At 38.2% G+C, this 12,976-nt stretch overlaps 1 protein-coding gene across 3 annotated transcripts in view; it reads right to left on the bottom strand.

The window, feature by feature from the left end:
- Positions 1 to 2,029: 2,029 nt before the first annotated feature.
- Positions 2,030 to 12,976, bottom strand: part of plxnb1a (plexin b1a) — a 77,324-nt gene continuing 66,377 nt past the window's right edge. For all 3 annotated transcript variants that reach the window (XM_086159942.1, XM_086159943.1, XM_086159944.1), the window contains 10 exons: positions 11,894 to 12,068; positions 10,991 to 11,094; positions 10,809 to 10,893; positions 9,091 to 9,263; positions 8,803 to 8,963; positions 7,962 to 8,109; positions 7,236 to 7,300; positions 5,817 to 5,892; positions 5,571 to 5,645; positions 2,030 to 4,860 (listed from right to left, as the gene is read on the bottom strand). In XM_086159942.1, coding sequence (XP_086016068.1) covers positions 4,756 to 4,860; positions 5,571 to 5,645; positions 5,817 to 5,892; positions 7,236 to 7,300; positions 7,962 to 8,109; positions 8,803 to 8,963; positions 9,091 to 9,263; positions 10,809 to 10,893; positions 10,991 to 11,094; positions 11,894 to 12,068 — 1,167 coding nt within the window. In that variant the 3' untranslated portion in view covers positions 2,030 to 4,755. The remainder of the gene's footprint in view (positions 4,861 to 5,570; positions 5,646 to 5,816; positions 5,893 to 7,235; positions 7,301 to 7,961; positions 8,110 to 8,802; positions 8,964 to 9,090; positions 9,264 to 10,808; positions 10,894 to 10,990; positions 11,095 to 11,893; positions 12,069 to 12,976) is intronic.

The raw sequence follows: 12,976 nt of genomic DNA, 5'->3' as shown, positions 1-12,976 counted from the left end.
AGTATATTGTAAACGTACAATTTTGAAATAAAGCATTTAAAGATTTTCTTTTCTGTATGCCTTCATGTTTCCAAGGCTAGAGCACAAGGCCTGGTTAGGACTCAATTTCTTAACAAACATATTAATAGAAATATATTTGTTACTTAAATAAGTGTTACGAATCAAATGCATTAAATATGGTGGAAAATAGTGTCATTTTTTTAATATAAATTCCAATTGATAGTGTCTTGCTGACCTACATCCAAATAGAAGGCCCTGTTCATTCATTCAAATGCACTATGGATGCCAATAAATATAGGCATTGTCTATTTCTCTCTGTCGTACACAAACCACAGATTTATACTGTCCATTGCCTCAAATTTGGTCTACCTGACCCTGACCACTGAAACATAACCTGTTCTGATTGGATTATATCCAGTTGTCCAGATACTAATCACAACACATTGAGTTGCTGTCCTTGTTCAAAACATGACATTGATTAATTGTTAGAGGAACCAACATGGCCTCTCCTAAGGGCCTGCGAACATATGAGTACACCAACACCAGCTGCGTGAGACATCTATTTAAAATCCCCAGTATCATAGGCAACTGAGAGTGGAGACCCAAATATGAGTTCTCCTCTCTGAATGTGGATGTATGCTTGGTGACACAGGTACTAAAAAAGTTAAAAGTTTGCTGGTTCTCTTTTGGAGAACAGCCATTTAAAATAGTGGTCTAATGGTTAACCACACTGTAATATGTCTAATGATACACATCCAGACGAAGTCACCAACCCTTTTGGTTGTCGCCTCAACATGATGGTGACACTTGTGTGTCTTTATGATCCTGAAAGCAATAGCAGTGGGGACCTGGATTCCAATTCCCTAACAGATACAATCATGTCATGCTGGTTTCAGATAGCTGGCCAGACAAATGACAACATCTGGTCTGCCAGGTTGAGGTTTGAGCAACCCCACCCTGATGAACAACCACCCTGTTACAGAAACTGCAAAGAAGACAACAGCCAATATACATGATCTTGATTGAAAGTCAAGCCGAAACATTAGCAGAGCAACCGTGGGAAGTCAGACATGCAAGAGGGAGTCTACTTGCATCCAAATCCCCCATCAATCTGGTTACATGGAGTGCAAGAACAATGAACCATTCAAGACAGCACAGGTCTTAAGGGAGATGCATCACTATCACTTCAACATCTTGGGTATTAGTAGGATTGGTAGTAGTGTAGGACTGTTTACTCAGAACTGAGAGAGGCGGGTTGTTATTGTCCCCAGGTTCAAGGGATGTCAGATGACCGTGGGAAGAGGAGAAACACCAATGCAGCCTTTTGCCCCATAAGGGACGTTAGGGATCAATAGAGGATACTTTTTTTTTTTTAAAGTCACATACCCAAGGTTGTACAGTGATGGATAGTTTAGACAGTAAAAAATGAAAGGATGAAGTATGAAAATCTATGCAACATTTCTCATAAGATATATGGTACAAAGAAATATAAATGGCTGGTAATTCTTAGGAAGAAGTAGACCAGTAGACCAGTGTGCGCAGAGGAGGGAATATGTTGGAAAAGATGGCAGTACCTTTGCGACATATTTATAAAGACATCATAGCATGTACAAATAAAGGAAAGTAGTGAGAGGAAATTGATTATGGAAGTTTACAGCTCATTGCAGCAGATTGAATGTTAAATTAAACGACCAATAACGTGAACAAGTCACTGCCATTGTCGCGGTCCTCTCTGATTTCAGTACTGAGGATGTTCGATGTGTGAACGGGCCCTATGAGGTCTTCCCTGCAGTTCCGCACCTGAGTTTCCCTCCATACGAAAAGTATTAGCAAAAAGAGCGCTGTCCTTGTACTTGCAGCATTGGGAGAATGTAGAGGCCTTTAGTTTCATTTATAGGTTAGCTCCTAAGATTACCTCAGTTCTAAGGTTTTACCCTCTAGCGTGAGCTAAGGATGCACTTCAAATTATTTCAGACCAAATGATCAATGTACTTTATTGTAAATACAGCACAATAATATCAGACATTGGTTAACACTGACCACTTTATTGTTTTGCATAAAGTTGTTGTTAGGTTCATCCTATTGGTTAGAGAGTTCTATAGTCAAGAGTACTTGAGAACAGCACATATCTACAGGAAAATGATAAAATGTCCAAAGTGGGCTTTGCATCCACAAGTCAGCTACAAGCAACACTAATCTTTAGGGCAAAGAGTGGTACCTTTTTTTTTTCTCTTTTTCTTTTTTTTTTTTTTTTATGTACAAGAGAATCACTTGCTATTGTACAAATTGTGTTGAGCTATTGATTGAAAAATCATTGCAAATATAAAGAAATGGAGCCCGACAACATACTGAAAAGTCTAAGACATGGATGTTCACTCCTTCTATCTTAAAGATAGATAAATGAATATTACTGACTAAAGAGAACACCAAAACTTACAAAAAGATTTAACATATGACTTGTAAGGGCCTAACAATGGATATTTCAAATTCTGAAAAAATATTAATCAACAGCATATGCAATAAAATAAATAAACAATAAATTAAAATGAAAAATAAAAAATAATAATGAACTTCTTTCACGCATGGCATTGTAGAGAAAAAGAGTAAGGTAGGCACCTCCATCCAGTCATGTTATTGATTTAATGTGATTTAAGTATAGAGATTTTTTTTTTTTTTTTTTTTTTCAGGAGCTCTGCCACAACACTGTTAAAACCTGGCATAAGATGTTAGGGTATAAGCAAATATTCCTAGCAGGTCTGTGCTAAATATTTATGGATTGAGATTTTAAGCAAGACTGATATAGTTCTGCTCTAATGATGATAGCGTGGTTCTTGGTTTGATAAAGCAAGGAATCACAGCTCTTATTAATATTTATAGTGACATTTGGAATGGAGCAAAACTGCAGTGGAACGAGACAAAGAGAAGAGTTGCTAAACAATCATGGTTCACTGACATAATTTCAAAAACTGAGAACCTTTCTGACTCCTTAAGAAAGAAAAGGATAATAGCATTGATTGCTTGATAATTACCAACAAGTTACACGGGCAGGTTATGAATAGCCTTCCTTATTAAAATAATTATAAATGCTTTTTTGTAGGCTTTGCAACACACAATAAATCCGTTAAATCCTTGTGAAAATAATTTAGTTTTGAGCACTATGTGTTACAATGGTCATAGAAATGATTTCTTTCTGGTCTTCTAATGATCTTTTCAAGTAATGATATTAATTTGATTTCAATTTGCTACTTCCTCTTAGTTAACTATGCATAATGCATACTTTTTTTATTGTAGTTTAGCATTATTATACATTTGTTTTTGCTAATTTGCTGAAGAACTCTTCCACATATCAAACACATGGGCCATTGAGGAAACATGAGAAAAATCAGAGTTTCAATTAAAAATTCAAAACCCAAAAATGTCACACAAATTGTAAACCAATCTAAAAAATAATGCTAAAATAAAATTAAATGATTTATTAAAATGCCAGAATCTACAATGTATATGTATTGATATATACAGTATGTCTATATGGGGGGGAAATAATGACTATTTATTATCATTATTAATTTTTAATAATAATTGAATAACAAAGCAACAATAATCACAGAGGCAAAGGCTGTTCTGCTTAATTAGATAATAAGTAAAAAAATGTGCTGAGTTGCTGCGTCGGATAAAATGCAGAAACCTCTTAATATTATTATATACTTGATACGTTCGCTAATTCTTGTTTTTATTTATTTCCTAGAAAGTCAGGTCTGGTCCATCAGAAGCAAACAGTTGATCTTCTCACTGAGTTGGATTTAATTAGAATAACTGTTATGTTTTATTAAAACTGATGCTACTGTAATTCGGACGGATCAGTAGATGACGTCACAACAGGAATCTCTGATTAATAGTCCTGGGAGAAATGTTTAAAATTGCTTACCTAATGAGAAAATCTAGGGAAGAAAAACATTCACAGCAGCAGTTAACCATCAGATGAAAGTACTATGATAGAAAAAAAAAACATCACCGACTTTCAGATTTCAAGCGTAAGAGGCAGTGTCTACAAATAATAATTAGAGACATGACAGTGTTCAAACAAAACTACAATCTGTCCAGAAACAACAGCGAGTAAGACTTGGAAGAATGTTTCAAGGAAGCTACTAACAGAGGAAAAACATCCAGCAAGCTGCTGTCAGTGTCTTCATCTCTTTGACCTTTGTGTAGGAGTTGACATGTGGTGAGAGCTGTCAGCCCCAAAGTTCAAGTCCTCGTTTTCCCTTTTCTTCCTCCTCAGCCCCGGACTCTTTACCTCACAGGTGTCTCTGGCAGGAGAGGAATAGCTGTAGCTGTAAACTTACAAGACTCTTCTGTGCAGTATGAGAAAGAAAATCCACCGGGAAAAATAAAAAAGTCTTCTCACATGTCAGGGGGGGACATCCTAACAGAACAAGGTTAGTTTGTTTTGCTGTGCTTCGTTCCACCTTTTCTTTTTTTTTTTTCTCCTTATCGGCGCTTTGACTCCCAGTGTTCAGACCTGTGATGATTTCCAGCCAGTCTTACATCCTGTGCAGCACAGGAAACATCCACTTGAAAATCCCTTCAATGAAAGTCAGTCAAAAATTACATTATGTGCCAATGTCTCTTTGTATAAAACTTTTTTTTTTTTCTCTTTTTTCATTTGTTTGTTTGTTTATTTTCCTAGGATACATGATCATTTTCCATCTATGTCCTTACAGTTCAAGGAAAAAAAATGGATCCAAATTTTGGAGGTCATAGGTCAGTGACTTTGTTTTCTACGGCGGCAGCGATCTGTTGCAGCCTGTATCCCAACTGCATCTTTTGGGCTGTGGAGTCTTCTTCAAGGGTTGTGATGATCTGTTGATGAAAACCAATAGATTTGCATGGATTACTGCATGGTTAAGACATGGATGTAATAGATTATAAAGGAAAGTTTGCCTTGTCCATGTCTTACATGGTCAAGGCATGAATTCAAATGGTGGAAAGCAGAAAGGACGACTCCCGACAAATCACATTGATATCAGCAGTTCAGCATTGTGGCGGGATAATACACACAGTATATTATGTTGCCATGGTGATACTAGTCTAGTTCACAACAATGAAATACTTCACTACTAATTCATGCTTTATCTACTATTCATATACTAGTCAATGTAAAAAGGACCCGGTTGAAAACTGGAATCTATTGTAAAAGTGAGTGAATGTTTATCGCTACATAACGGCACCCATCCAGTTATCAGTTATTATAATATTAGCCATGTTATTTTGTTTAAATACTGTTACCATGATTTATGACAAGAGCAGTTAAATGCAACTTGAATATTGAATGTCACTGTTAAATTCTGTATAAAATGCCCAAAATTCGCCAGCCAAAATCCAGATATGTAACTTTGGATGGCTTAGATGTAGCCTTTGTGAGCCCCCAGTATAAAGACATCTACTTCCTGTTACCAAGAAACCCCTTCCACTAGTTTGGTTTGAATTTATTTAATGGTGAGGCACTTTGTGACAGGTGCCTGAATAAAAAAAGTAAAGACTCCAGCAGTGTAATCTTTATGGTTACTCACCTGATCGTAGTATTTGTTGATGTACTTATATAACTCATGTAAAGCCACCAGGCAGTTAACCTCAGCAGCATAGTTCTGCATTGAAGGAGTAAAACAGAAACGTCAAAAGGTGGGGAATGTTTCATATTTAATCTCAAACCCCAGGTCTATCTTGTTTAGACAGATGCAAACATCCTGGGCTCGAAATTATTCATGTAACTACAAAACATTATTTATCCAAGAAGGCAGAACAGGAATGTGACATACACGGGAGAGTTCTGCTAGAGCGGAGTTCATCTCCTGGTCACTGGCCGAGATGGTCTGTCGTATGTCTGCATAGTACCTGGTGACACCGGAGGAAAGATATATTTAACAGAAGGGATGTCACTGAGTCTGGCCACTCAACCTGCATAAAAAAATAAATACGTTCTGAGACATCTTTTTGCTATTAATGTGGTCACATCAACACCAAAACTGAATGATGACCAGACTGAAATGCTCAAAAGGGAAATCAGCGATTCCAGATGATGAAATCGGATATTTTCTCTTTGACCTGATTCAGAGCAGGCAGTGGAGCCCACAATGTCTTCTACTTATACTGAAACACAATTGTAAATAACAATATATATATATATGATGATATTGCACACATATATACTACTTTTTAGTTATGTTAAAATCTTGGGAAAACTATTAAGAAAATTGCAATTGTTAAGTAATATAAACCCACACCTGAGCAAAAGACTATAAAAAAAGAGTGTTTGTTTGTACGTGTGTGTGTGTTTGTGCACGCGCGTGCATGCATGGTGTTTTCACTCAATCGTCAAGGCAGTATCCGAAATTCCAAATTCAGGAACCCCCCAAATCCAACTAAAGAACCCTCTCGGACTAGAGGTAAAACATCTTCAAGGGAAGAAAATCAAGTCATGTTGCTACGAGAAGAAGACACAATAGTCCACTAGTGTAGTTTTTTTTTTACAAAGAGAAGGATTAGGTGTTGAAAGAGAATTTAAAGAATGTGAGTATGACTTTTTTTAACAGCTTTTCCTCTGCTATGACACATTCTTGGGCTGTTAATGAAGCAAATTAATGATCACGACAATCATTTTGAGTTGCGAGGTGGACAGAGGTTGGTGTCCCACTGTAAAGACCCTGCAGAGGGAGGAAATAAAAAAAAAAAAAAAAAAAAAAAAAATTGTTGTGCTGCAGTGCCCCCGAGTGGTCCAAAAAAAACACACGCCATACTTTGCTGCTGCAGAGACAGAGGTCAGTCAGTCAACTAAAGTACTGCCAAAACACCACATTAAGCTATTCTAAAATAAATTTTCAAGTTGTAGTCTACTTCACAGCCTTAGTATCTTAATCTAAAGGATTAGAAAATGAGAATCAATGTCAGATCCTGTATGGCCCATCCAAGAGGTGGTGTGTTTTCTAACACATGGCTTTCTCGGCATGGCTGTTTGTTACATAAATCACCAGTGTTTTGCAGGGTTTAATGTGCAGCAGACAGTAGTGAGTGAGAAGATCTGGTTTCCTTTCAGTCATGGAAGTATCATGGGCTCGGTCTCCCATATGCCTGCCATGCACACATTGTTCCAGGACTCTTTCTCTCTCCTCCTCCGATTTCAGTTTTTTCCCTTCTTTCTTGCTTGCCATCACTGGGGCTACCAGTTGCCGAGTTCCTACCTCTCTACCATCTGTTTGTAGCGTGGGATGTCCCTGGCGTACAGCAACTTGTTGATAGGAGAGTCCTGTGCAGGGAAAAGGTTGAAAAAACAAAAATATGCATATTCAATAGTAGATGATATGAAGATTTGTGTGTAAAATTAATTTAAAAATAGCCTTTTCTGGATATATTTGTATTGTGGGTATTTCCTACAACTAGCAAATTTTAATTAAATCATTTATATGAGCTGAGGGTTGAAATGTGTTATATCACTGCCTGTGCCTTGTCTTTACCGTCTATGCATTACTATGTGGATACAGAACAATAACTTAGAAGAATCCAAATAAAGAGATTCCCCATTTCCACACTGTGACAATTTAATATCTAAATAACTTTATTATTCAATCGAGTTTAAACATAGTGACACATCTTTATAAGAATAAGAATAAGAATAAGAATAAGAATAAGAATAAGAATAAGGATAAGGATAAGGATAAGAACAACCTTATTTATCCCGAAGGAAATTGTTGTGCCACAGTTTTAAGTGAAACATAACAATAATAGATGATAATAATAATAAATTTATGATGAACGTTCTGCACCGCGAGTTGGAAAGAACAACAGGGTGGCAGTGACAAGTGTTCCTCTGTTTATGTTATTATTATATTGTTATCTTGTATTTTGGTTACTGCATTTTCTGCACTTTTTTAGCAAATAGTGGTCAGAGCACTGTTGTATTGCCTCACCCGTCCCAGTTTGTGGTCAGCAATGGTGCAGGAGTCCATGAAAGTCTGGGCGATGACAGACAGAACTGCATCGACGTGGTCTGAGGTCTGTACGTCAAAGATGAACTGCGGGTTCTTCAGGATATTGATCCAGAATCTGAGGGGTAAACTGTTCAAAGAGGCAAATGTTAGGATTTTTATTTAACAAGGTTCTTCCAGGATAGTTTCAGCCAAACCTGTGTTGAGTTTTTGAGTTCTTGCAGTGATGTGTAGGGTTTTGAATGATTCGCACTAGTTAGGGTTAAGCTGAACAGGCTGAACAGTTTGGTTAGAAAGGGAATTTAATATTTGTCAGTTTGTAAAAATACAAAAAAATAATTCATAATGATTTTTTTTTCAAATAATTTTGAGTTTTCTTTCACATGATTGGATGGACTATTTTCTGAAATTCGAAGAGAAAAATATTAGCAAATCACACCCATGTTCTTAATGACCACAAGCGATTGAAGGCCAGATTTTGGTAGTCTAAACTATAGCTGACAGTAACTCTATGGCTCGCCAGAATGCACATAAATGAAAATATCTTGTTCAACAATTCGTCCTTTTTCTGAGCCAAATGGGTCAAGCTGTTACCAAAATTTTAACCCGAGAAGCTGGGGACCGCATCAGATAATGTGACACTTACAAACAAAATGCAATGAAAACAATGGGAAATGTCTCATAATCCTTGCAGAACCAAAGCAAGCTATTATCACATGTAAGTAACCTCTGAGTGAAGCCAATTTATATGCATTGGAAGTTGCCTAAATGACAGTGGCACGTCTTCTGACAATTAATGTCAGCGAGGCAGGGTTTTGTTTACCTGTTGGTTTTCCAGATGTGAATGGTCTCTGGGTCCGTGATGCTGTGTTGCAGTGCCTGCTCATCCAGCAAGTCAAAAAAGTACTTCACAGCCAGAGGTACAGGGCGACTGGTGCTCAGGATCGCCGTGAACAAATCATCCACAAACTTTTGCAAGGTACCCTGGTAAGAAACACGAGGTAAGTGGAGAAATATTTAGGTCTCATTATCAAGTAAACTTGGAGATTCTTATCGTATACAGATGAGAACCAGCATGGGTGACTGATACCACCGACCCCATTCATGTTACCTTCATGGACAGCAGACGGGTGAGGTAAATCTCAGGGATGGCCTTTGCTCTCTCCCCGCCTCTCTCTCTCATACTGCCTCTCCGATGCTTAGGAAGCTCAGACTCCTCACTTGCCTTCACCAGATGCCAAAGTCTCACTCCTCCTTCCTCTCCATCATCCAGCATCGGGGTCTCTGTAAGGAAGGGTAATCACATGGGTGAGTGGTAATGGAGCTTTTTATTAAAAAAGTTCAAATCTTTTGGGAACTGAGCTTTTTGCTTATAATGTATGTTAATGCATTTCCTGTGTAATCATGCAAATACTAATTCATTAATATGTCATTAAATACTTCTAAGTCAGCCACTCCTTCAAGCTGCTGATGGTACATTCCCTGCAGGGGCTTGTGAGTCCACAACAACCCTTCTGGATCCTTACTTGATCTTCTGTAACTTGAGGGATTCACTTAGCAGATCATCATTTATGGGCATTTTTCCTGATTTACTTTTGCAAGCCTTCTTTATCATCCTGGATAGTGGTTCTGGTGCTCACTAATACTCGTAAAACCTCCTGTTTTCCGCTTAGTGTATCCTCAGGAGACTGAACTTGGGGTGAAAGAAGCTCCTGGTCGTCTCCTGTCGTCCCAATTCAGCTGCCTTTGTGTTCAGGGTCTCCGATTCTTGGGACTTGGAACCGAATCTAGTTGATTGGCGATGAAGATGACGTAGCAAAATGCGACGGTTGTTCTTGCGGCCATTAGAGCACCAAGTAACCAGTTGCTTCGCTGGCATCTTGGATGTGGTGGTTCAAAGAATCATTTTTTTCTCCATATCCACATTATGTAGCCCCTCTCACTGGGGTTGCTGGTATAGAGGCATTCCAGTAGTGTCTAATGCGCTGCCTTGTTTGTGTTGTGTTCCAGTAGCCAGACTCTCAACAGGGTCTCCTGGTTCCCCAATTCCTGACACGGATCTTGCTGGAACAGGCGTCATCTGAGCCGGTAAGACTTGACCCTTGTGATTTCACTCACCCTAAGGTATATACTAGCGATTCTAGCTCTGAAGAGTCTTTCTGGGAACCACTTGGATATTGCACCATCTTCCTCTTCTTCTTCTTCTTTCGGCTTTTCCCGTCAGGTGTCGCCACAGCGAGTCAACTTTCTCCATCTAACCCTATTCTCTGTATCCTCCTCTCTCACACCAACTACCTTCATATCCTCTCTCACTACGTCCATAAATCTTCTCTTTGGTCTTCCTTGAGACCTCCTGCCTGGCAGCTCCAATTCCATCATCCGTCTACCAATATATACTCCATCCCTCCTCTGTACACGACCGAACCATCTCAGTCTGGCTTCTCTGACCTTCTCTCCAAAACATCTAACATGTGCTGTTCCTCTGATAGACTCATTCCTGATCCTATCCATCCTGGTCACTCCCAAAGAGAACCTCAACATCCTCATCTCTGCAACCTCTAGTTCTGCCTGCTGTCTTTTGGTCATTGTAACAATTTCTAGTCCATACATCATCGCTGGTCTCACCACTGTTGTGTACACCTTTCCTTTTATTCTGTCTGAAAGTCTTCTATCACATAATACCCCTGACACTTTTTGGATATTGCACCATGATATGTTTAAATATCTAAATGTCAAATCTGTGCTGTTGCGTGGAGGTCATGTAAATGTCTTTGTATGTATGTGTGTGTGTTTGTGTTTGTGTGTGAGTATAGTCTTATTGAGACTCACTCTCTCCAGGCATGTAATCATGGCTGTCATGGGGGTGGTGTTTTGTGTTCCTGGGTACTAAAGCAACTGTCGCTCCGTCTGGAACCTGCATCATAACAGGAAATAAACACTCACTTAACAACTTTAATAATCTGAAAAAAATCCCTAGAAACAGATGCACTGAACATGTAAAATGCGCTGACCTTGTAGTGTTGGAGGGTATTTAGCCGTTTCCATGAGCCGTGGACCACTGATGTCAGGTCTTCGTCTGACAGGATGAGATGACCTGCCACACCTGCACGCCACTCTGGATTCAACACAGTTGTTTTTTAGGCCAACCACCGTTCATTTTTTCTATACTGACCAGTTGACATTTACATTGAGTTGCTTTTGGTCACTTTTTATCTACAATATGGTTGATTGGAAGAGTAATGACTTCTTAAGTCATAAAGGAAGATTTCTGGTAGGTGTCTGTCTATTGATTTCGCAAAACAAAACCCATGAATGACACCTGGTCTGAAGAACAAAAAAGAGGGGTAAAACGTGACAAGTTTTGAAGATGTATTTGGAAGTTTTATCTTGAATCTGTTAGATTATAATCCCTGTAAAAGGACTCTCTAGCAAGGTATTTGCATAAATGAACAACCTGCACTTCAAAAGCACTTGTATTGTTTAAGTTCATGGGTAGAAATATTTTTAAACTCCCATATACAACTGTGAGCATTTTACATTAGACTTTTAAAATTATAAGGGTAAATCAGGTTATATTTCCTATTCTATCATTTGCCTACTTAACGGCAGAGACTAGCTATGTCTTAATTCTTTTTTTTTTTCATTTTATTTTAATTTTTCCACAACAGCCAGCATTATGCTGCTATGCTTCTGGTAAGTTTGTAACAGTTTGGCATAAGTTTGGCAATGGGGGGGAGGAGGGGGTAACAAATTTAGGATACTTATAGTACTACTAGTGTACTAGTTAATAGGACTAATCAAATGTTACCTTTGAGTCTTTTCTCAAGATTTATAAGACAACAACAGGATATTCCTGAACTTATCTTGATCAACAATTATTCATTATTATATCCTGTATAATGAACAGAACATACCGAGGTGTAACGAGTCAATGTGCGGCCTCTGGGAAAAGGATGTTCCCTTCCATGTTTGCTCCAAGAGTTTCTCCTTCACTTGGGTGATGGTGTCACAGTCCAGGACCTTGGCAGGAACTGTGTGTGTGTTGTTGCTGCCACTGGCAGGAGCAGCTGGCGTGACCACATTCAGGGTCTGAGGAGTTGAACAGATGACAATGATGGATAACAAGGTGTAAAAAGATAGACATCTATGTCTGATTTCAGTTTGTGTCCAAAGCATGAACATGTGTCAACAGCTGCTGAAGTAAGTCTGAGGCAGCACGTATTGTAAAATGAAAATTAGGGAATATAAAATATGGCCACTTTTCTAATGACATTTATTAATTTTGTCAAATTTAACTTTTATCACTTACATATACCAGAGAACTGTGTTCTAATTTATGCAATAATGTTGGCTCTTTTTCAATTTGCAGCAACTTAGAAGTTTTGAAAGGAATGAGAAAAAAAAAAGGAGATGCTGGAGCAAAAGACCCTTCTAATCTGCAAGAATTAATCCACAAATGAAACGAAATTATGATAATCCTGAGGGTGAAGAACATATACAGATCATTAAAAGTATAGTAACAACCAACTCACCCAGGCAAGGATCAAGAATATTTAGAAGGCAGTAAGTAGGTTAAAAAATAATTAAGTAAGGGCATGAGTTGGCATGAGTTGGGAGATCTAGTTCTCAGCAATCTAGAATTATGCCGCCAATCTCCTGCTGTCACCACCACAATCAGTTACAAAAGATTGATATAAGATAAGATAAGATAAGATAAGATAAGATAAGATAAGATAAGAACAACTTTATTTATCCCGAAGGAAATTGTTGTGCCAGAGTTTCAAGCAAAAACATAACAATAATACATAATAGTAGGAAGGAGGGAGAATAAGAAATACAATAAAATATAAAGTGTCAAGGTTAAGGCTATCAAATGTTTTAAGGTTTTAAGTACAAGGATTTGAAGATTCCCTGCGGCTGAGGGGAGAGGAATTAAAAAGTCCGATAGCCTCAGGTAGGAAAGACTTCCTGTGGCGTTCAGTGGAGCTCCTTGGTGG

Source organism: Fistularia commersonii, chromosome 14, assembly GCF_037954325.1.
Source record: "Fistularia commersonii isolate RoL2024-O1a breed Wild chromosome 14, RoL_Fcom_v1.0, whole genome shotgun sequence".
In the NCBI taxonomy this organism is placed as follows: domain Eukaryota; kingdom Metazoa; phylum Chordata; class Actinopteri; order Syngnathiformes; family Fistulariidae; genus Fistularia; species Fistularia commersonii.
Note: the sequence above shows the minus strand (reverse complement) of the source record. Positions and strands in the feature narration are given on the sequence as shown.